The sequence below is a fragment of the Molothrus ater genome, chromosome 1 (assembly GCF_012460135.2).
Source record: "Molothrus ater isolate BHLD 08-10-18 breed brown headed cowbird chromosome 1, BPBGC_Mater_1.1, whole genome shotgun sequence".
Lineage (NCBI taxonomy): Eukaryota > Metazoa > Chordata > Aves > Passeriformes > Icteridae > Molothrus > Molothrus ater.
This window is the reverse complement of record NC_050478.2, coordinates 145244522-145268943: the sequence shown is the minus strand read 5'-3', so window position 1 is coordinate 145268943 and position 24422 is coordinate 145244522. Positions and strand designations below refer to the sequence as shown.

The 24422-nt window shown below is 41.2% G+C and overlaps 1 protein-coding gene across 1 annotated transcript in view; it reads right to left on the bottom strand.

The window, feature by feature from the left end:
- TG (thyroglobulin) overlaps positions 1 to 24422 on the bottom strand; it is a 149302-nt gene that overhangs the window by 109521 nt on the left and 15359 nt on the right. The window contains 12 exon segments of the mRNA XM_036406748.2: positions 3370 to 3594; positions 5805 to 5961; positions 6448 to 6602; positions 8831 to 9040; positions 12912 to 13112; positions 13832 to 13943; positions 14810 to 14922; positions 15250 to 15327; positions 15893 to 16030; positions 16365 to 16607; positions 17811 to 18398; positions 19958 to 21022. Of these exon segments, the coding sequence (XP_036262641.2) occupies positions 3370 to 3594; positions 5805 to 5961; positions 6448 to 6602; positions 8831 to 9040; positions 12912 to 13112; positions 13832 to 13943; positions 14810 to 14922; positions 15250 to 15327; positions 15893 to 16030; positions 16365 to 16607; positions 17811 to 18398; positions 19958 to 21022 (3285 nt within the window).

Below are 24422 nucleotides of genomic sequence, written 5' to 3'. Positions count from 1 at the left end.
GCAAAAAGCATAATACTCATTGAACAGCAGTAAAAATTAAAGTGAGATGAGAAATCCACGCCTAAATTGAAGACAAAATGCAATGAATGAAGAGGCTAATTAAGCAATTAAAGTTTAAAAAGAAACAAATTAAGCTTTTCAAAGCACTCTGGTTTTTTTTGTTTTTTTTTTTTGTAGTTTTAGTCACAAGGTGAAAGAAATATCTGTGTTTCTTATCACATTTTGAGCAGGAAAAATTGTCTTTTATTTCACATGTTGGATTGACAAAAGGGCACAAAGAAGAGTAAAAAATGTTGGTGCAGAATCACATTTTCTAGAGTCTTTAACTCTTGGAGGGACCTATCACTTCAGCTACAGGCCACTCTGACATAATCACATGTAGGTTCAGTTTGACCCTACAAGTGAGACAAGCCACTATATTGTATTTCTTTCAAGCATTAACATGAATACATTTTAACACCATAAGAAACTAGAGAACAACTTTCAACCAAAATACCAGAGCTAAGTGTTAGCAGTGGGACCAAACTGTGTAACCCTAAAACACACCAAAAAAAAAATTTAAAAAAAAATCAAATAAATTTAACCCTTTGCTCCTGCATGAAATTTGGAACCTGTTCTCAATTCTAATTGGACTTGGGCTTCTGTGTACCAGGGGAACAAGCTGCAAAATCCAGGCTGAGGAGCAGCTCCCTGTGAAGTGATTCCACAGGGATACTGCCCTTCATTAAAGCCTCAGCTCTCACTACACTGAGCAACTTCAAAAACTGTCCCAGCTGATCATTGTCCAGTGCTTGCCCTGCTCCTGCTTCCCTCCAGGGATACTGGAAAATTTTGGAATATCAGATTCTTGATATAGATTATTAGAAATTAAGTTTTCAGCAGTCAGTCATTCATAAATCTAGCCCTTTCATTTGAGTTATATTATGTTTAAAGCAAATCTAATAGAAACATCAAGCATTTTAAATAAAAAAGAGCCAGCATAAAAATGGTTCTTAAATAAAAAGGTTTAATAAAAAGGTTTTTAATAAATGGTTTTTAATAAAAATAACCAGCACAAGACAACGCTAATTTACAAACAGCCTTTAGGTTTTTTCCTGAAATAAATGGGGGAGAAGGGTTATGCTCCTAAAGTCTCCCTGGACAGTTTCTAACTCTCTTCGTTTTAAATCATACATTAGCAAAAGAAAGTGTCTTTTCTACTATTAAAATTTAGCTAAAATAATATTGTTACCCCCAACTCTTAAGGAATTGTATTCATAGCTACCTGTGACATAACACAAATCAGTGTAAGGCTGAGACTAAGAAAAAATGTGATATGAGAAAAATTAACATATGATAAATGTTACCCATTTCACAGGCAGGAAAACATGAAACAACACAACAATAGATGCAAATAAACAGATTACTGTAAGTAAAATACAAGAGACAAAGAGGTAGATCCATGTAAGTTGCATGTTCATATATTAATTAATATATTAAGCTTATTGAGAACACCAGAAACCTGTTGCTACTGAGCTTCCTGAAGGAAAAGCAATGACATTGACAATGAAATAAAACCAAACAAATCAAAAGGATAAGGATCTGAAAACACAATTTGTATTTCAAGAACAAGCCAGAACAGGAAGGAGAAGAGAATAAAGAATCTCTGCCACCCTCACATAATTATGTTTTCTGCTGTCACAGGTGATGCTTCTTACTAATTGTCACTATTATTAGTGGGGAAACAGACCAAGACAGGATGGATGAGTAGGATCTATCTATCTATCTATCTATCTATCTATCTATCTATCTATCTATCTATCTATCTATCTATCTGTTAGAAGAACCAGAACCTGAATTCCTAAGTTCCCTGTTCAGAATAAAATATGCAGTCCTGCAACACAAACCAGTATCCAACAGCAGGTACACTATGACAGCTTAGAGTACAAAATCTCTGTCAAAGGCTGGAGCAGTCTCCTTTCCACATAACTTTGATGTCTGTTTTACTGAGTGACATTTTCCACAGCTAGCTAGTTCAACTATGTATGAATTAACTCACAAGGCAAGTTAATTCACTGCTTCCTAGAGGCCTTTATGCCTGGCAGGCAGGACTTGGCAGAAAGATCCAAGTTGTAAGTTCTGCTCTAGGTGATGGATTCTACTTAAAAAATGATAGCTTTAAGCAATACAACACTATATCTTGTTAGGTAGCTGCAAGTTGCTATGGGCTCTGGCCTCAGCAGGAATTAATTTTTTTTTTTTTTTTGCATGTGTTTAAATAATGCAGATCTGAAGTGCTTTAGACTGTGGAGAGGAACTAAACGTGCAGGCAATTTACCCTTAAATGTCCAGGCTGGAAAATGCAGCAGTTCAAAAGTGTTCAGCACTTGATTACCTGACCCAGGCATAGGAAACTCTGAACTTAAACAGAAACACCACACCAAGCAGGGAGATAAGTTTTTTTCACATATTTTGATGTGCTTCATAGCAATGAAGTGATTAATATCTGGAAACATTTCCATTAGTAAACCTATCCAAAACCTGTCTCTGTTATCTTATACCTACAAGTGGTCCCTCTCTCCTCTGTTCCCTAGATTAAAAAGGGCTAGGGATAGTGAATACATCCCAAAGTGGCATAAATGAGACATGGACTCACTGAGGACAATTGGCCAACAAGAACAACCAAGATCTGAAGGAGGGCTGGTGTTGACAGAAACAAGAGTGGAGCTGGTAAGGCAAAGGCACTTTGGCAGCGTGGCCTGGTACCAAGGAAAGGTTGGCACAGCCACAGGGAGCTGTGGAAAAGGCAGGTTTGGCAGCCCTAAGCAGGATGCTGGCAGAAAGGCAGCCTGTTCCAGGGAAGCAGACTAAACAGAAGGAAAGAAGAAGAAAAGAGGGCAGAAGTGTAGTTAGGTCTGGGTGTTGGCCAGCATCAAGGAAAGCTTCCATCTGAGCTGGCTCGACTTGGCCCAGGAATTCACAATCCCAGGACTTTTGGCATTTCTGACTCTAGGTTTCTATTCCAGGTAATGGATCATTATCTGAAGCTCTGGCTATATTATCTTTGTGAAATCCTCTTATTAAGGATCATGTGCATTACAGAATGACCTTCTATCACCAGACAGATCTAGAATGTTTACAAAAATCTTAAAAATGTTTACAAAACTCTCTACACAATGTCAGTGCAATGATGCCTATTTCCAAATCATTGGTTCAACACAAGGAAAGAACAGTAAGCAAAGCACTAAATCCCATCTCTCCCATTCACATTGGTGCCTCACACCTTTTAAATATGAACCTTAAACACAAGTTCACTGATGACTGTCTAATTTCTGCTTTATACTGATTCCTGACAACATCTAAGAATGGAAGGCTAACAATGAGACCTACCACATCCTTGTGAATTAGGGCCTGCTTTCCCAGGAGATGAAATTCTTCTAAACCCGCTTCTACATCCGAGCTGCACACGGGGAGACAGATCAAACTCTTCATCCCGGGGAAAATCAATGACAGAATCTGCTAGGAACTGCTTGGAATCCAAATGCAGCAGAAAAACACCATCCTTAATCTCTTTTATAAATGCTCCAATGAGATTTTCCCCAACAATTGCATTTTCTATAGAGGGGAAAAAAAATACAACAAAATAGCATGAAAGACATTTCCGTAGTACAGGAATTGATAACCACACAGAAACTGATGGTTTGAAGCTAAAAACAGAGGCAGATGCAGAAATACAAGCATGTTAACAAACAGCAGACCATAATTAATCTGTACAGCATCTATAAAATTACAGTCTTACTTTACTCTGTTTAAATACACCCAAAACCACCTCAAACAGAAGGCCCCAAAGCTGCCTTAGCAGGTAATGGAAGTTGGAACTTAATGGGACATGATGGTGCCATGACCATACAAAGAGAGCAAGTTCTGCTCTGTCTCTTCTGAAACCATACAATCATTCCCTCAAAAAGTTATTTTTGTACTACAGGTAATTTTTAGTGTGGAGAGGGTCAAAAAGGTAATTTCCTCAAAGAATAACACTTTCAAAAGAAAAGTTGAATTTAAAACCAAACACACTTATACTTTGATTCACTTTCTGCAAACTGCTTGAATATTCCCAGGGGCAATGGAATAGTAGATAAGATATAATTGAGATTAGATATAATTTAGATTAGATAAAAGGAAGAAGTTTTTTTACAGTGATGGTGGTGAAACACTTGACCAAGTTGCCCAGAGAGGCAGTAGATCCTGCACCCCTGGAGATGTTCAAGGTCAGATTGGAAGGGACTCTGAGGGACCTGACTGAGTTGAAGATGTCCCTGCCCATGGCAGAGGTGTTGGATTAGATGACCTTTAAATGTCCCTTCCAAGCCAAATCATTCTATCACTGTATTTTGTGTTTCCCTTACGATATGGAACAACTGGATGGATGTAAACAATATCAAACTGTAGAGCCAGGAGCTACAGGACCACTACAGCTGCCATCTGTATCTTGAAGGATTTTGATTCAGTTCTGGTCAAGCAAAATTGCTGTAGGACACATATCTCCAAGCCCCAAAGTTAGAAGGAAGAACACATGCAGACAGAGCTATTTCTTTTTAGTGCTGGACACACCTTTCCAAAGCAGTAAAACTGGAGAAAAGGTCACACAGAATCACCAAGGTTGGGAGAGACCTTCAAGATAATCTAGTCCAACCACCAACCCAGCAGCACCATAATCACCCCTAAATGACATCCTCAAGTGACACATCCAGATGCCCTTTGAACACTGGCAGAGATGGTGACTTCACCACTTGCCTGGCCAGCTTGTTCTAATGCCTGACCATTCTCTCAATGAAAAAATTTCTAATATCTAATCTGAACCTCCCCTGGGACTACCCGAGCCCATTTCCTCTTGTCCTGTCACTTGAGACCTGGGAGAAGAGAATGACTTCCACCTCCTTTCAGGCAACTGTAGAAAGCAATAAGATCTCCCCTTTTCTCCAGGCTAAACAGCCCCAACTCCCTCAACGGCTCCACATCAGACTTGAGCTCCAGACCCTTCTCCAGCTCCATTGCCCTTCTCTGGACACATTGTAGAACCTCAACATCCTTTTCGAAGTGAGGGGTCCAAAAATGAACACAAGATTCGAGGTGTGGCCTCACCAGTGCTGAGTATGGGGGTCAATCACTGCCCTGGTCCTGCTGGCCACATTATTCTTGATACAGGCCACTGTCCTTGATATGCCCACAGAGGGCATTTGAACTTTGGATATATTTTTTGTTATATTTTATATTGAAGGAAAATACTGACTGCTTTGAAAGAAGTTCCTTATACCACCCCTAACTCTCATGGAAACCACAGCAAACAGCTACCAGTCAGTGGTCTCTGTATAGTTGCTCTAGAATGTCAGAAGTAAAGATCATTCTTTAGTGTCAAAGGTAATGCAACTAATAGAAAAAGAAGGAAAAGGGAAAAAAAAAAAGAAAAAATAACTTGGAAGAAATTAGTTGATTTTATGACAATGTGTGAATTGTGTTTCTCTGAATACAATGAATATAAACATTTTTCCACCACTGAGGACTTGCCAATGGAAACTAACATCTGGGACAGTTCAGCTCATGCCTGATAAAGTAATTTGCAATCCTAGTTAAGGCAGCCGCAGTCCTATCTGAAAGAAACATTCAATTATAGCTTCTTTCCACTGTGTGGTGACAGCCTGAGAAGGGAAATATATCAACACCAAAAGCTCAAAAAATACAGCATCAGCATTATAAAGACAGGGAAGCAAAATTATTAAAAGCAAATCAGGTTTAATCCACAGAACAATCAGAGAAAGAAAAATTACCAATATCATGTAAGTCAGGGAGAGACGCTGTGGGGATGTTTTCCAGCTGAGTCCTCCACGTGATGTTCACTCCCAGGCGATCCACGCTCAGGCACTCGACATAGACTGTGGAATCATCACACATGGAAACAGAGCCAGTTGTTCCAAATGCACTCACCTTGAATGCAGAATTAAGTGAAATCACAGTTAGACAACCTGAGAACTTATTCTTGACTTGCCCTATTCATTTGCACTGTACTATACTGAAAGTAACACTGTGAAAAGGGGCTGTAAAAACAGAAGCAAGAAAATATAATTTTAGCAAGCCATACACTTACTGTAAGAATAGTCAAAATATTCTATTCCATTGAAACAACTTTTTAACAAATATTGGACTGGTGTGACATGATTTTTATGGCTGGAACTAAACTGATCTGATGATGTGGTCTGAGACTAAACCTATTTTCCCACTCACTCATATGAGAGTGCTGCCAATCCTGACAGATTTCATGGCCTATTCCATTCTTCCACATTTCTCAAACAGGCAAAGGTCTATGTTGTGTTTCACTTTTTTTATTATTATTTTTAATGCAACACAAAACCCAACCAAAGAAAACAAAAACGAACCAAACAAACAAAATCCACCAAAAGGAATTTAAATTACCTGGAGGTGACATAAACCACGAGCCTTCAATTCATCTAAAATAAATATCTGGAATGCCTGGAGTAATCCAGAGTAGTCAGAAGTACATGTCTTCTCAGGAGGCAGGCGTAGTTGAAAGTGTGTTTGAGCTTGGACTGTCTGAAATAACTGGAGCTCTAAAATGAAGGAGAGAGGACATTTAGTAACCTCACTAATGAGGAACCTGACCTTCAGAGTTACTTTGAGAAAAGACAACATTGATTTGACATTCTCACTTTGCATCAAAAACATCTCCCCACTTTTAGATGAAACCAATAGAGCTGTCAGTAGTAAATAACAAGCAGCAAGATAATAACAAGCACAAGCTTGATAAATATAAATGTTGTGCATTAGAGAAAAAAACAAGTGGTACACTTACATAATAATGAAGAGCTATTTTACACTGGAGCACTAGCTCACAGAAGCATAAGGACAATCTGGATCATTACTGATACTCTTTTATAAACCTTAGCAAATAAGAAGTTCCAGAGAACAATATGAAAGCTGACATTATGTCAATACTTAGAAAAGAAACAGAAAGACAGGAATTATTGACCTGTCAATTTTCACTTCCCTTACATGTAATCATGAAAACACTTCAATTAAAAAAGGAATTAGATGATGAAAGCAACTAATATTAATGTAAATGGGCTTTTGGAAACCCAGCTTGTCAAACTAATTGGAAGTAAGTTTTAGTAGACAATAAATTTGCAGAATAATGGTGTTGCTATGGATGTCTACAAGAGCTTTCTGAATTTTTGATAGAAAACCCAAGTGATGCTAATCACACAAATTGATGACAAATTGTGAGCTCATCAATCAGAAAATCAAAATCTATTTTATCAGTTTTTAGCAAGAAAAAATGTAAATTTCTTGTCTCCCCTGGAGTAACACTGATCCCAGGCCCCATGGAGGGCTTGTTATCTCAGGTTCAGCACAAGGGCAATGTGGTCATTCCACCTCCAAGTGGAGCTGGCTCTTATCCCACCAGGCTGGACAAGCAGCAGAGCTCTCCCTCATTCAGCTCCTCTGCAGGCCCTCCATGCATCACATACAGGGGTCACTGCTGGAGAACAATACCTCACCCCAAAAAGGAGCATGAGAAAGCCTGGGGAGCTTCCAAGGAGAATGGCAGATGGACACAAACCCCTGCTTCTTCCTGCAAGGCACAAAGGCCTCTCTCTGCTTAGCTTCTCAGAGAGTATTTAAAGAGCTGATTTAACACAGTCTCTAGATGTATACATAAAGAACAGGAAACATGATTTTTGAGAGTGAGGGTAATTATCCATTGGAACAAATTACTAAGTGTTGTGGTGAATTCTCCATTATTGTGAAGTTTGTTCAATCACCTTCTCATGCATTGGGAATTTCTTCTTTCTCCTTAAAACCATGCTCTATCCCAAACACAAATTACTGGGGGAAGTCCTTGGCTTACAGTAAACTTTACAGCAGATTGCCACACACTCCCCTCTGTCCCTCTGTGCCCTCACAACATTATCCCATGCCATCAGGAAAACATGGAAGTTATTTCATAACATGCTACAGAAACCTCACAAACACAATCACAAACAGACAAAAATTTCAGTCTGAAATGAAAAGTTTTGCATTTGGAATAGAAGAGTTTAACCCATTCTGAAGACTGTTTAATGAGAGTAACCTATTCTGGAAGTGAAAAGTAGCTGCAAATTTGGCAGGAAGACCTGCATTTCTCAAAGTTCAACACTGGTACAAACTGCCATTTTGACCAGAATGTATGTCTTTTTAAAATAATTGAAAAGGCCAACACTAATATTCATTTACATGAGCTCTGAATGGACATCCAATTCTTACAAGATTTTAAAGTGCTATTTTTTTCTTGAAAGCAAAATGTTTTGAAAAATACCAGAAGTCAGCCAAAAACTACAACAATAATCCTTAAGAACACACTGCTGCAAAAAAGATGCAGAAGTAACAGTGACTTGATTATGCAAATAAACAGTCAAGTTCTGCCAAATTCAAACATCTGGCACTCATCTGTTCTTCCAGGGCTAAGTAGTTCCATCAGAATCACTTATGGTGCCAGCATCTTTTAACTAACAAGAAAAATCTGCATATAGATTGAATAGCTATTTATAGCTCTATTATTACAGGCAAGAGGGACAGTTTCTGGCACAGGGGCCAGCCAAGAGCCAGAGATGAAGATGGCAGAAGACAGAACACATCTTCTGCACCTCAACTTAGCCACTCCCCTATAACTTATGGTTGTTATTCACACAGTATTTGTGTGATAAAAGCTGATTTTTGCACTGTTTACACAGCTCTGAGCCCTCCCCAGGCCCCAGAAGATCAAACCAGATCAGATCAGATCAGATCAGATCAGACATACTCTGGCAGGCCTGGAGCAGAGGGGCAGCCGAGACCCAGCGCCGCTGCCGTGCGTCGCACTGGAATGAGGTGCTGGGGGTGGCACTGTGGAAGCCCTGGCGACACAGGAGCTGGCACTGCTGGATGCTTGGAGCTTCCCCAGGGATGTTTTCACAAAGTACAACCCCATTGGCAACTGCTGAGGCACCAAATGGCAGAGCACACTGCGGACCTGCAGGCACGGGAGAAAGGGGAGATGTGTTAGGGGCCATGATGACTTCTAGGACAAAGTCCATAAATCCCTCACATCCAAAGATTCAAACCTAGACAGCATCCTGTGCCCTTCCCACTCATCAGCTTTGACCTGGTTTGAGGGCAGCTTGGTTCAGTTTACTGAAGCTGATGGAAAGACACATATTGACTGTGATGGGTAATGCATCAGGCCCAGAAAGGGACGTGCGTGGTTTCTAGGAACAGATACATTTTGAACAGTCATGACTAAATTTCAGCAGGAAATGAGAAGGAGACTTCTAACCAACAGCAGAACAAACCTTTATAGAAGATATCTATCTAACCAACAGCAGAATAAACCTTTATAGAAGATATCTAGTGGAAACAGGCAGGGCCAAATAAACCTCAGTTCACCTTAGACTGAAGTTTGAAAGGTTTGAGATCAGGAATTCATGACTGTGGTGTCTGCAGCAGCACCAAGATGTTTGTAGTGACCAGTAGGGCAGAAGGGCAGAATATACATTATATATTTATATATATATATATATATATATATATATATATATATATATATACATATATATGTAATAAGTCTGTTACAGTGGGCTAGCAGGGTTTGAATGACTGCACTCTCTCTCTCTATATATATATACATATATATATAATAAATATATATATACATATATATATATATAATACATATATATATATAGAGAGAGAGTGCAGTCATTCAAACCCTGCTAGCCCACTGTAACAGACTAATTACAGTGATAATTAATTTTTACTAATCAGTACAGGCCAACTACTTCACTCAATATTAGCCAAATACCAACTTAATTGCTAAATATATACAGTAATAGTTAAACACTTGTTAGTTCCAGAGCTACAAAACATAAGAAGAAAAAAACAACTTCCTCACTTATAAATAAATACAGAGAAAAAGATGTTATCATATCATACAATTCACTTGCTTGGTGTATATATAGATCATTTTCCAAATTACAATGCTCAGATCAGACCTAAACTTCCTGATCATTGAAGGGAGGCAAACACTGATGATGGTTCAGGTCTGAGCACCCTCCCTCCCTCTCCCCTTCTGATGGAGATTAATTCCATAACTAAGCAGCCACATCATTTAAAGATCAATATAATATATCTTGTATTAAACTTTCAGTTAAAGTATTAAAACATTGCAGGATGAATCTCGAATCCAATGTGTGCAGTACATCTTTGTTTTCCAATTCTAAGCATTTCAATGCCAACAAATAAAAAAGCTTTCATATCTGCCTCTCTGAATTGCCAAATGCATATTTTTATCCAAGTCTCCTTTACAGCAACTTTTTTGCAATAACTCTGTAAATGGGGCCACTGCATTCCTTCTCTTCACTCATTGACTCTGCAGCCAGACTCTCTCAGTAAAGGTGGAAACCTGGAATCCTTGCTTAACAAACTTCAAATAAATCTCCCAAGCTTTTAGGACCAGAAGGCATCTCTGTAAAAGAGATAGTAATACTCATCCTGGCTGTTAAATTACAATAATATAATCTTTATACAGAGTATTTAAAAATCAGTCTGTGGTTTCTTAATTGCTCTAGCATGTTTCTATATCCAGCAATTTGTATCCAGTCTCAGCTGAAATGGGCTACAATCTCTTACTGCCTGTTCCACTGAGATTTGGTGTGTGAGCCAGGAAAATACCCAGCCCCCAAAGCAGAAGTGATCAATGGTTTCCTGGTGTGGTTCAGAGGTTTCAACTCACCATCAGTAACTTGCTCATTTATCCCTCTGCAGATTACACTTCATTTACTATTTACTAAGCCTGTACCATTTTGTCATTGTTCTGTTTCTTGGTCCTGTAGGAGTGAATCAGAATCCAGATGAATACTAACACTTCCTTCATAGGTGTTTCCAAAGATTTTCACAAGGAAAATAACAACTCCAGGACCTTCTCTGGAAACCCCTCCCCTCTAACTCTACTCAGAGTTATGGGAAATGGGCATGAGGATGGGAGAGGCAAGAGGACTGCTGGGATACTTGGCATTGTCTCTCCAGTGCATGCCAGCTAGAAGAAGCTGCATTCTACCTCTTATGGAAGTGATTAAACTAATGAAAACCTCCTGGCATGTACTGGACACTCTGAGTTATTACTTTCTGTTTACAGCTGTCTGTTCTGATGCTGGAGGAGAAATTTATCATATTTTCCCACCACAACAGCTTATTTTGCTGAAAGGCAAGATCTCCAGAGTGGCAGTATAGTACTCCTTTTTCCTTTTTTCTGAACAATTATTAGTAATTCCCAGGTCTAGAGGCATAAGGCTGGGCAGACTGAGGAGAAAACTAACTTTTGATTCCTTTATTTTTTACACAATAACTAAGTTGCGTATCATGAGAAGTTCCATCGCTATTTCAAAATTCAGGGAATTATTTCAATCTTTATGCAGAAAAAAATGAATAGCTTTCAGTAAAACCAGGCTTCCATTATATTTTCAAAGCAGTTCTCCTTCTCAGCTCAGTATTTTAAAAAGAAAGGTCATGAATCACTATTAGTCATTATTTTCTCTAGGAACAGTACAGGATGGCAGCAGCACTGTACTTGTGGTCAGCTCTGTTTCTCTGAAGAGCTAAAAACCTGCCTTGGATGTCTACATTCCGGTGACTACACCACCCTACTTTGGAGCTTATCTCCTCAGAGCTCAGTTGGCATCTTCACACAACCCCACAAGCATGGGGCAGATACAGCCATGGGGTCTCCTGCTGGCTTCTCATAAAATCCCATCCTCAGAACTCTCTATCGATACAAGAGGGTGCAAAGAAAATTATTTCCAAGATGGCTAGCAGTTACCTAGTTGATAAAAACCTTGCAGGCAATTGGGTTCACACATTCAGGTATTTTACAATAGAATTGTAGAATCATTAAGTTTGGAAATGACCTGTAAGATCATTGAGTCCAGCAACTAACCCAGCACTGTCAGCTCCACCACTAAACCATGTCCTTAAGTGTCACATCTTCCATTTGGTCAGTGAGCACAAGCCTGTGTTGATCTTTATACAGCAGAATCACAAAAGGAAACTGAAGCAAATTATGTGGTCTTGTTTCTCTAATTTTTTTTTCAACCCTTCTCCCCCAAAACCAGCAAAAAACCTGAAAACAGTAGTGTCCTGCAGACAACTGTTGAAGGTTTTCTTTTTACATCTCTACTTCCCACTAACCATTACATTTTGGAGCATAGCCTTGTACAAAGTTTAATTAATTTTGCTTCACTTCAGTGATGGGAAAATGCATAAAGGACATTACAAATTAAATTTATCCAAATGTCTCCCATTTGGATGTCTCACTGGAAACCATGAGTGAATTCCAGTGCTTCACACAGCTCTGGTCATTCAGGAAATACTCTGTGAATATGCAATGTTTTGGCACATCTTTTACACAATTCTGGTCACAAGCCAAGAGTCAGAATGGCAGAAGCATACATTTTTCAAATTTTATTTTAGTCAGCTGAATGGGTTTTAATCCCAGAGCCAGCTCACATTGGAGCAGGTTCAAGTTTGCAGCAAGCTTTTCAGATTGGCCTTATAGCTGGGTTTCATAGCTCAAATGGTTTGATTCAACCAATTTTATGAATTAAAAAAGTCAAGGATCCATTCCGTTCTCCTTTTTCCCCTCACAAAGCACCTGAAGATAATCAGACAGCACGCCCAGGCAAGTCTGAAATCTTCTGTAAGACAAAGATAAGCTTGTTGCTTGAGAAAAAATCGCTAAAGGTCTGAAGAAATAAGATTAAATTCAAGTAGGGAGTGGAAAAATTTAGGGTCTGGGTTAAATTTCAGGCCTGGATTTGCTCACAAGTGAAATGCCTGAAGCAGGAACTCACTTGCACATTCCGGTCTTGCCCCATTCACTCGTGTCCCTGGCACCTCTTCTCCATTGCCAAAGACACACCAGCAGCTCTCCTGCTCCTGGCTGCACTGCACAGGGGAGAAACTCCCCCTGGGCCCCTCACACTGGGGGATGTCTCCTCTGGCAGCTTCTCGGGAAACCACTTTGGACTTCAGCAGGTTACAGAAACTGGGACCTGCAAAGAGAGAGATTCTTTGCAAGATACACAACAGAAGACAACAAATTGACCTAGAGACTTCAGCAGCAGTGCTTCCAGCTTGTTTTAATAGGAAGAAAGAAGAGTGACCTCAAAAACAAATAATTTGTTTCATTATAGAAGTGGGGAATTTACTTCTACTAGAAAAAAAAAAAACATATTTTTTCTAAAGATTTAAGTGCAAATTATATTCTTCTAGAAAAACAGTTGGAAAAATGCTGTTATTTATTTTTCATTTATATATATATTTATTTTTTTTTTTACAAATGTGATGGTGTATGATTTAGCAGCTCCTACTTAGGAGACAAAAAAAAAATCAAGTTAGAAAAATTTAGCTTTTAGTAAAAATTTTTGATCAAGGTAATTTTAAATGTAATGATATGATAATTTACATTTTTAAATAGTTAAAATGGTGTTAAGAAATCAAAAATTAAAAAATGCATAAAAGTCTATTCATAAGTTTCTATAGGGTGTTTTATTTCTGGTGTTACGAAAGTAAAGGGTAACAATTCTCAGATACCCTTTTAATGTTGCTGTGCTTTGTATGAACCCCATCACTGAGGAATTAAACTATTAAACTATTTTAATTATTTTAAACTACTTAAACCTCCCATGGTTCACAGGCAGCATTCTGAAAAGGAAAGTGCACATGCTGCAGAGCATGAGGGATCACAGGAAGGGGGCAAAGCATTACTCACACTCAGGATTGCCATCCAAGTCTTTGCTGCCACGCTGGAATATTTCTCCTGACACAGGATCCACACACCAAATATCTGTGTCAGATCTCTGCAGCACAGTGTATTCTCCTGTCTACAAAGAATTAAGGAGCTGTCACTGCAGAGCAATGTGTTTTAGTACAGACACACCAAAGTCCATACCCCAAAGATTGGTTAAAATGCTTTATTATATTTACACTTGTCCATTACTAAAACATATTGAAAAGAAACACAAAATACTGTCTAACTAATTTAATAGATAGACCAGTCCCTGAGAGAATCAAGAATCATTTAGGTTGGAAAAGACCTCTAAGATCACTGAGTCCAACCATTAAGCAGGATGTAGGCTAGAAGTCCATTGACATAAAGTCCTGATAACATCCTAGCTTGAAATGTTTTCAAAAAATTTGAAATGTGGTGCTTCAAGATACGATTTAGTGGTGGACTCAGCAATACTGGGGTAGGAGTTGGACTTGATCTCTGCAGTCTTTTCCAACCTAAATGATTATGTGATTCCATATGATAATGACTCTATTACATGAAATGTCTATTCCTTGCCTGTCTCTCTCCTGCTCATTGCCACATTTTGAGAGCATCACAGACCCTGGTTTTTTGGGACATGTGCACCCAGCTCCCCCCTACATTGTCATTATCTCACAGCTCAGGCAGAAGGAGCACCACAAATGTCAGTCAATTAAGATGTGCCTTTAAAGCACAGCTCTGAAAGAGCACCAGGCAGAGCCAGCCTGTGGGAGGGAAGGGTGGGCAGGCACAGAGCTTCCTGTCCCCAGTCTCCATCTCAAAGCTATTTAAATTCTGCCTTCTGCAGGGCAACACCAGCTGTTAGTTTTGTCTTACCCTCTTCTTTCAGGTTAATAGAAATGCACAAGGAGCATGGACAGAAAGTGTGTGTGCATGGTGTAAGCAAAACTGCTTCTTCCCTCAGTCATGTGAAATCACCTCAAGGCAGCTGGGGATGAGCAGATCAGCTGTAGAGGTGTCCAGCTTTGCACTGCTCTGTCTCCAGCTGGAAATGAGTGCATTGTCTTGAGATCGCTGACATGAAGTGCGGCCTGTCAGAGGGAAAACATTTTTAAAATAAAATCAAGTTTCAGGCCCAAGCAAGAGAAAGAGTTACATCACCAGCTCCCTCACACATCTGCATTAGGCACTGCTACAGTCTCAGGCAGGGCCACCAACAGTAGAGGGTCCACTCTCAAATCATGCAAGCCAAAATCACACACAATGATATTAAATGAATTAGCAAAAATATAATTCTTTTTACTTTTCTTGGAATGGCTAGAAGCAAGCCTTACTTCATGCATATTAGAATTTCCAATAAATATTAAAATTTGCAAGAACAGGTCAAGACAAATATTTAGGAAGAAAACCCAACTGACATTTGGGAAGTTCTGCTGAGCGTGAGACCAAGGAATCCATGACATAACGACCTCTCTCATCCACACACCAGCAGTGACCTGGCCAGGGAAGAAAAGCAGCTTCATTTCAGATGTGGTACTGCTGTGTGCTTTGTTGCATACTAGGAAGATTTTCACCCTCAGTAGCTCTATAGGAAGGGGTCAGTAAATCCAAGCACAGCTATCCAGGGGTAAGTAGAGCACACCTGAGAGCAGTGGTACAAATGGAAATGTAGCAGCTCTGGTGACACTCCCCCACTGCAGCCCTATCAACTACTCCCAGAAATTTGGCCTCATCCACAAACTTGCTGAGGGTGTGCTCCATCTCATCATCCTGGTCATGAGTGAAGGCATAAGGCAATAGCAACCCCTGGACCAACCCACAGGGAACACAACTAGCAGCAAGCAACTGAATATCTACTGATTTTTGAGTCCCAATGAGCTTCCACTTGAGTCCAGTCAATTTACACACATCTTGTAGACCACATCACCTTCCTCCAGTCTGACGACTACTGGTTTTCTATCTTTTAATTAGAATTCTTAGGTTTTTGCTATATTTTGTTTGGGTTGCTTGGAGTTTTTCTTTGTTTAGATAGCTCAGAATGTCTTGTTAGGAATTGCTCACCTGTGCTCTCATAGCACTGAGTTGGCTCCCAGTTTCCCAGGCTATCACACTGAGGGATGTAAGGGAAAAATCCCAGCTGTGCTGCTTCCCCAGCAGAACTCTTTGAAGTAAAGTGGCTCTGCCAGTAGAAGCGCAGGACTATAAAAGAGAAGTAAAAGAAAGCTCTAGTGCCCATAGAGGATATATAAAATGCACACATTTGCAAAAATCTGAATGTTCCCTGTACTTCAGAAGATAAATTAATAGATGTTTTAAATACATAAATTAAGTGCCCAGATTTTATATTTGCATTGTGTCATGCACACGAGACAACTGAGATCAATTCTTAGGGGACAGCTCAATGACCCTGATTAATTACACCTGCTGAGTCCCACCTGCTTTGCAGCAAAGATGCATTTGACATCAAGTGCTCTTGCACAGATTCTGGGCATGACTCCATTCAGTTCAGCCCTCCTCTCCCTTCCTGACCCACCTGACCATGCAGCCAGCTGCAGAGCAGAGTCAGTGCCTGACAGCAGCTTCTGGGAGATCTCTGCCTCCAGCCCGTAGGGCCCAGCGGGGCGCAGGAGGTCCCTGTCCATGAGCTGGATCCCCTTTGCCAGCAGGAAGCTCTCTCCAAAGGCAAACTGGGACCCATTTGAGGCCAGGATGAGCTGCTCGGCCTCCTCCATAAATTTCATGGCTTCCTGCTTCACACCTTCACATATACCAGGGCCTGTATTAAAAAGTATATATTAAAGAAGAGTATATTAATGACTTTCATCCAAATCCAGTCAATATTTGCATGTGAAAACTAACTGGTCTTTAATTAGCATTGCCTGTTTCCTTCTGAAATCAGTGTTGAATTGCATAACGAAACAAACAAAGGAGACTTGCCAGTGTTCAGCTGTTTAACAGCACAAGTCTTAGAGTGCCATAAGTCACACAAACATTCTCCATGCCCTGAGCCAAAGGCTTGATGTTTTTACATCCTTATTGGTTACAAACTGAGTTAATATGTCTCTACAGAACATCCACTCAGTTGCTGCCATTAAAAAATGTGGCTAATCACAAGTGAGAGTCAGAAAGGAAAAGGAAGGTTGATCCTTTGGGTCTGGAGTAGTAGCTGGCACTTGGCCTGTCCTCTCCACACATCTACTGACCCAGAAAGGGCACTTCAATGCACTGAACCAGCTCCATGAAAGCTGCTCCTCCAAAATAACTCTGTTAATCTTCTTCATCCCTTTATTCCCCACTTTCCCATAGAACTGGAACCTCCACCAGTTCATTGTCCTGTCTCTTCTTCACAGCTGCAAAAATACCATGTGATGAGAACAATTTCAGTGATGGCATTTATAATACAGGTCACCTGCTGGAGTAACCCCAAAGAGGGCCCAGCACCTTTGGAGGAGGTGTTGAGACAGAGAGCTTACTGAACTTCCGTGCTGGCCTCAGTGACTTCTAATGACTTCTAGGGGACATTTGTTACTCTTGACCACTGTTATTCTAATAAGAAACAGTAAAGAAAATCCCTCTTGCTTCATTTTAAGGCACTCTTGAAAGTGTAATCCTGATTTTTCCATACAACTCTTCACACATTCTAATATCCTTCACCACCTGGATAGGTATCTTCTGCAAAAGCATTATATGTCCCAACTCCAAATTATAAAATTTACTCAAACTTGATATGGAACTTTATTTTTCCTTATTCCCAAAGCTCAGCCATCACTTATTTACTGGAAAAGAGTCACCCTACTTCTGACACCCCTGGAAAAGAGTCACCCTACTTCTGACATCCAATGATAATGGCAGTGCTGATGATCTTTCTGACAAGTTCTTGTTGGCTACTTTACAGCAATTGAAAGGACTTCCCTCTCTTGTGGCATAACATAAGAGACCAGAAAACACTCCTACTTACATGCCATTAATTGTTACTTACATGCTGGAACCTGGTTCACTCCTGCCTTTGTTCCTTCCAGCTCTCCTCCTTTGCTGTCAACACACCAACAGTCCCGAAGTTCAAAGTGGCCCAAAGGAGCACTGAAATCAGTGTAGGGTCCTGGGTAGTAGCTGAGCTGGTCAGTCAGAAGCTGCCAGAATATGTATGGGTCCAGCAAAATGTTCTCTGATGCACTGGTCAGGTTTCCCTTCAGCACCTGAGGTGGGAGATCCGTGAAGGAGGAATACATGGAGAACGTGGGGAAGACATTCTGGTGCCCAGCCTCATACAAAGCTTTAACAAAAGCTGAAAAGTCTCCAGAGGATGCCTCCTTATACCCAGCTATTATGTCCAATAGGTCAGGAACAGGCAGGGGCTTGCCCTCGTTGTTCTCTGCAATCCACCTTTGGTACCACTCGAAGGCTTGCTCAGGGAGGCCACTGCACTGCACCTGCCTCCAGCCACCCTCATCATCACACTGAGGGACATGAAGGCTGGACAGCTGGGGCACAGCTCTTGGATCTGACAACAGCAGCTTCACAGCCCTGAGAAACTCCTGACCAGCTGTGACTTGGCAAGCACTTGGGCCTGGGAAAAGAAAAACATGCACATCTTCTGAATGCACTGAAGATATACAATAGCCCTGTCCTCTAGTACAATAAACACCACTACTAAAAATTGGTAACTCAGCCCAATAATAACAACATTCCTTGCCTTTTACTAAGAGGGCTTAGCATTATTAAGGTCCCATGCTGAACCAGGGTAAGATTTCCAGAGGGATGTGAGCCCTCCAAGATGAATACAGATATGTTTTTTTTAAAATCTGTGAGTACATTAGGTACTTGTATTTCTTACTGGAGGGCCAGGTGTCACTAAATGCCTTCCTGAATCTGTTTTCACAGATCAGGTATTTTCAGATATACATGGTAGTCGGGTTGTTACTTGTTATTCAGCCAGTCAATGCAAAAGCAACCATCTGAATAGTGGGATAATTTTATTTCCCCTTAGACTGAACCCGAATCTTAATACTGTGTCCTCTCTTCCCACACTCTACAGAACATTGCTGCTGAATATAAAAAAAACATCCCTCAAAATACTGGGGTGAGTTTGGTTTGGAAACCTTTCCTGCCATCTCCAGAGCCAAATTTCACTTTGCCACCAAGCAGCTCTGCAGACTCAGCCAACCATGGAGTTCATCTTCTTTTGAGCACCAGAGAATTCTGAACCTTATTTTGGATTGTACTACAGATGAGTTGTTAGATATAAATCCCCTCTCAATTCAGATTGTTATAACAAACTTCCCACTACTTCTGCAAACTACTATTCAAAGGAGCTCCCCCACTACGCACCATTCTCAACTGCTGGACACTGCTATTTCCCCCAAAATGAGAATCAGGCTCTCCTCTTGGTCTATTCTCCCTGTTGATGTGTTGTTGTCAGTTCACAGAAACTTGAAAGACAAGTATTCACTGCCTTTGTGCTTACTTCCTTCTTCATATTCCATTTTTAAAAAGGGCAAGGAGAGGCAGTTCATAGTCTATCAACCTGATGTCAGAAGTCATTTGCAGCTCACCTTTTTGGCCTGACTTTGTGACTTATGAAAAACCTACCTGCCATTAAATCCCCCCTTTATGTTTGGAGTCCTGTGATATCTTACCGATTTGAGGATATATTCTTGAGCTAAAAAGGCTAAATCAAGTTCATAGTTCAAGGCACTGAAAATCTTAAGTTCTTATGAAAAGATGAGCCAGTGACCATGCCCAGGTGCTTTGGTCTGGAAGTAAAAGGGCTTTTTTTTCACTAGGCAGGGGTCACATTCAGTTCCACAGATGCTTCAGGTCTCCTGGGCATCATGGATGTTACACACTCCAGCTGCACACTGAGGTAGAGACATGCCAATGACACATTCAGGAGCCAGGGAAAACCTCAGGCTCCTCTGCTTTGAGTGGGCCCACCTTACACCCTGACCACCTTTAGGACTGGGGATATCAAGGCTGACACACACTGTAAAGCTGGCTTGCCTTCCTGTAAGGAGATGTTTGCATACATCATCCATTTAGTTCCAGATGTAATCAGATATGAAGAAAGAATCATTGAATTCCAATAAAAAAGAAAGCACCTTTAAATTCCCAGTCCCTAAAACTTACATTGCATTGGATTTCCAGCCTTCTCCCTGATTCCTGGAATAGTCTTGCCATTCAAATCAACACAGAAGCAATTTGATCCATAACACTGGAGTGGCAGAAAGTCTCCATTCTCAGTACAAGAGGGAATAAAGAGATCTGATCCTGCAGGCAGGCTTTGCTTCAGCTTTTTCAGGTTTCTCCTTTGCTTCTCACACTCAGTGGGGCACCTTGGGCGTTTGCCTTGACGTCTTGAGCCTGGAACCTCCTTACCCAAAGTGTCCAAACACCAGCACTCTCCTGCATAGCACTGAACCTCCTCATACCCCCCCTCCTTGGTGCATGTTGGAACAAACAGGTCCCTTGGCTCCTCACCACAGCCTCTGGATCCCAGTGCTAGTTTCACAACTTCACCTAAATCTTCAGCAACACTTTCAGGGACAGAAATCACTTGCTGAAGAAAAGTAAAGAACTCTGGTAGTTCCAGGAGAGAAGAAAGGAATTTCATCCGATTCTGATTGTCCTGCAGAGTTACTGTGCGGCCAAAGCTGCTCACAAGAGGTTTACTCAAAAGGGAGCTCCCCTTTGATACCTCCAGTGAAAATGCCTCAGCTGACTCCAGAGGGCCTTGGCCATTACCCATCTCTGACAGATCCTCCTGTGGGAAAAACTGACCAATGCTGTACTTCCCACTAGTGCCAAGCGCCCCTGTGAAGTTAAACTGGATCAAATTCTTCAAGAACCTTCCTCCAAAGAGGTTTTCTTGGAAACGCTTTGGATTGGCAGTAAATTGCAGTGCCACTCGAGCCAGTTCCCTGGAGGGGAACATCCCTGTGATGGCTTCACTGAGGGTGGCTTCTAGATCAGGAGTCTGGCTGGCAAAGGGGCTCTGTGCAAGTGGGGATGACAATCCAGAGTCCAGAAACAGCTCCTTGAAAGAGGGAGGGCAGGGCCTTGAAAAGCCATCAGTTTTGTCTGACTGTTTATCTGGAGTGGAAAACAAACTGGACTGACTGAAGTAGCCAGCAGGGCCATAGAGGAGCCTCGACAAGGCCCGTCGCCGCTCGGAGATGCACGATTGCTCCTCACCTAGAAAAAGATTTAGAAAAGAAAAAAGTACATTTTGGAACCTCCAGAACCTGTAATTCTATTGCTCTCTTTCATGCAGCTGGGGCAAAAACAACATTAAAATACAGATTAACTTGCTTCTCAACTATGCATCATGCACATTGTTAAGGAATTTGAAATGTTAATGCCTATGGTCTACAAATAAAATTCTCCATTTAAGACCCCAAATGAAAGGAAGCATTCCTTCCCCACTGCTCTGTTCTCTTCTCTGTGCTCTTTTACTGGTTCTGTTGCTTCCCAATGTAAATTTTCATCCCTGTTCTCATGGCTGAAAGAATAAAAAATGTCTTTTCCAAATATTTTAGCACTCTAGTAGGATCCCTGCTGCTAATAGAAAACTCCAATGATCCAGGTGAAACGTGGGAACCTTAGAAGGAGAAATAGATTGTGGAAGAACACAAAGTTATTTTAAACAATATCCACCAATGAGGAATTTATGGATGTTTCCTAACTAGATCTTCAGTTTCATAGTGAGGTGCTCCTTGCAAGAGGTTTGAAAATGAATTGTTAAAATTAGCAGTAATAGAGTGCTAAGGACCAGATGGCATTAATGAATGAACTCTAAGGGAAAAAATAACAGAATTTCAACAAAAAACGTCCAATGTCAGCGTACTGAGGGTACCAACAGTGGCCTTGGGCACCCATATCCTGTGCTAAGCTGTGTCCCAGGTGTAGCTGCATCCAGCCCCATCTGTGCACTGACACACAGGCAGCAATAGCTACAAGTTAGGATGCAACACACCAGTGAAAAAGGACAAAGCTTAGGGCTCAAAAGACAGCAATAAGGAAAGACTTGGTAAATATAAAGACAGCAAGAAGCAGAGAGACAGCATGGTTATGGCACTGACTGCATGTCTGGAATGCACACAGCAGCTTAACTCACGTGCCACACAGTTACCTGTCCTTGGAGAGCAGAATTATAGACAAGGGAGGCAAAAGTAGCAGAACTATAGAGAAGGGGAGACAAAAATATTTTGAGGACAGAACAGCTTTTCCAAGCTGTACAAGAGAACATTCAGCCTGGACAAAAAAATATTGGAAAAGGTTTTTAAAAAACAGGATTCTCCACATCATTCACAATAGACAATTATTATTCAGTATTTCTCACAGTACAGAGAAGTCCAGATGTAGAGCACATAATTATGATAATGAAATTTATTTCCAGAGAGTTCTAGGAAGGCTAAAAGGTTAGAGGGCAATTAGGCAAATCCCTGGAAGGGAGGGAGGGGAGGGATGAAAACAATGATCTTGACTCAGCCTCCAGTTTGGGGCATCTCCCACCTGCAGGAGGATATTTGGAAGTTGTTTTTAACATTTTCCATGCTTCTCAGTCGTTCTTACTCAGCACCACTGCTGTCCCTGTAGGGGACAAGATGGATAAGCAGCTTAAGTCTGCTCCAGCACCAGCTCCCCTGGGCTTCCCACTCCATCTCCATTTATTCCACAACCAAGCAATATGATAAAGCAGTCACAAATCCTGTTAACAATAAGGATAAAAGCTGGAAACCTAAAAAGCTGCTAAAAAGATAAGCAAGTCATCTGATGTTCTATGATTGACATCTTTCTCACTCCTGCTTTTGCACCCTTGTCGTGCTCTGCAGTTCCTGACAGGAGCTGAGGGCCCCTTCCCAGAAGTTCCTTTGTAAAAGAACTTTCTGTAGGATGGGCCCCTTCTGTTTTCAGTGTTGGCTCTTGGTGGTTGGAGGGATGAAGCACATTCCTCAGAGGGCCAATAAGTTAGTGTAAGCCACAATTCCACAAGAACAGTAATATGAAACAAATGTAGGATCACGGGTCATAAACACTCTCCCCTCCTACCCACTGCTGAATCAAATCAAAACAGAGGAAGAAAGAATAAACACCAAAGGCCCTGCTGGCGTGAATCTACTGCAGAAGGTCTGAAAAGAAGCACGTCCCCATCAGGACTGACTGGTGCTCTGACTCCTCCAGTGTTAACACTGCTGAGTGTGAGAACCAAAGACATTAAACAATCACAGAATCATTAAGTTTGGAAGAGACCTGTAAGGTCATTGAGTCCAACCATTAACCCAGCCCTGCCAGGTCCACCGCTAAACTGTGTCCCTAAGTACCACATCTACATGGGTTTTGAACATGAAATAAAACAGAGGAGAACTGGAGACACATACATGGCATGTAGCTGTCTGAAGACTTCAGCCATAACCTCATGAAATACCTTCTCAGGAGTTAATCTGTGAAACCTCTGCAGAAATTTTTCCCTGCTCAAATTTCCTGAGTCTGCCAATAAAAGCTGCAAGCAGCCTGAAGTCATTGCCCCCCTTTCTTCACTCCCTCCCAAAAAAATTATGAGGAGGGCTCAGCAAAGCATACTCAAAGAGAAAACAACCAGCTCCAACATATGGCAAGGACTCTCAGAGGTTCCCTTGTAATATCCTTGGTGATCAGCCTTGAAGGCACACTGAAGTTTTCATTTCACAGCAAGCCTGTGTGTGCCCAGAGTGCTCTGAGCACTTGGAGATGTGACACCTAGGGCAGATTCCTCCTTTTTCAGCTGCATGGGAAGCTGTGTGTGTCTCACAGACACAGCAACTGCCTTCCCCAAGGCAGCCCCCACATTAAGACCCTGTGCCCCAGCCCTCCAGCACAATCCTGAATATTTAGGCAATGCACTTCGGAGCAAAGGTTTTTAACTTTCCTCCTCCCCCCCAGCCCCTGGACATTTCTGCTGTCATTTCTATTTGGGGCAGTGATTTGATGGTGTATTCTCTGTGGAATCTCTCAAAGCCCTAACCTATACACCTTTTCTGAATTGTTTGTTGGGTGGTTTTTTACAGGATTTGGCAGTTTTCATGGCAAAACTTACAGTGACAGAGTTGGAAGAAAAAACAGTCAGAATAGGAGATGAAATTCCACAGCATTTCACCAAAGAAAGGAGGCAAAACACAAAATCACCATCACCTGCTTTCTTATATTACCCAAGATATTCTCACTTAACACCTCAGTTCCTGGAGTCCAGTGAAAATGCCTCAGCTGACTCCAGAGGGCCTTGGCTATTACCCATTACCCATCTCTGACAGATCCTCCTGTGGGAAAAACTGGCCAATGCTGTACTTCCCACTAGTGCCAAGCGCCCCTGTGAAGTTAAACTGGATCAAATTCTTCAAGAACCTTCCTCCAAAGAGGTTTTCTTGGAAACGCTTTGGATTGGCAGTAAATTGCAGTGCCACTCGAGCCAGTTCCCTGGAGGGGAACATCCCTGCGATGGCTTCACTGAGGGTGGCTTCTAGATCAGGAGTCTGGCTGGCAAAGGGGCTCTGTGCAAGTGGGGATGATATCCAGATGTGGTGGTTTGACAGGAAATGTGTTTTTTGGGATGCTGTGT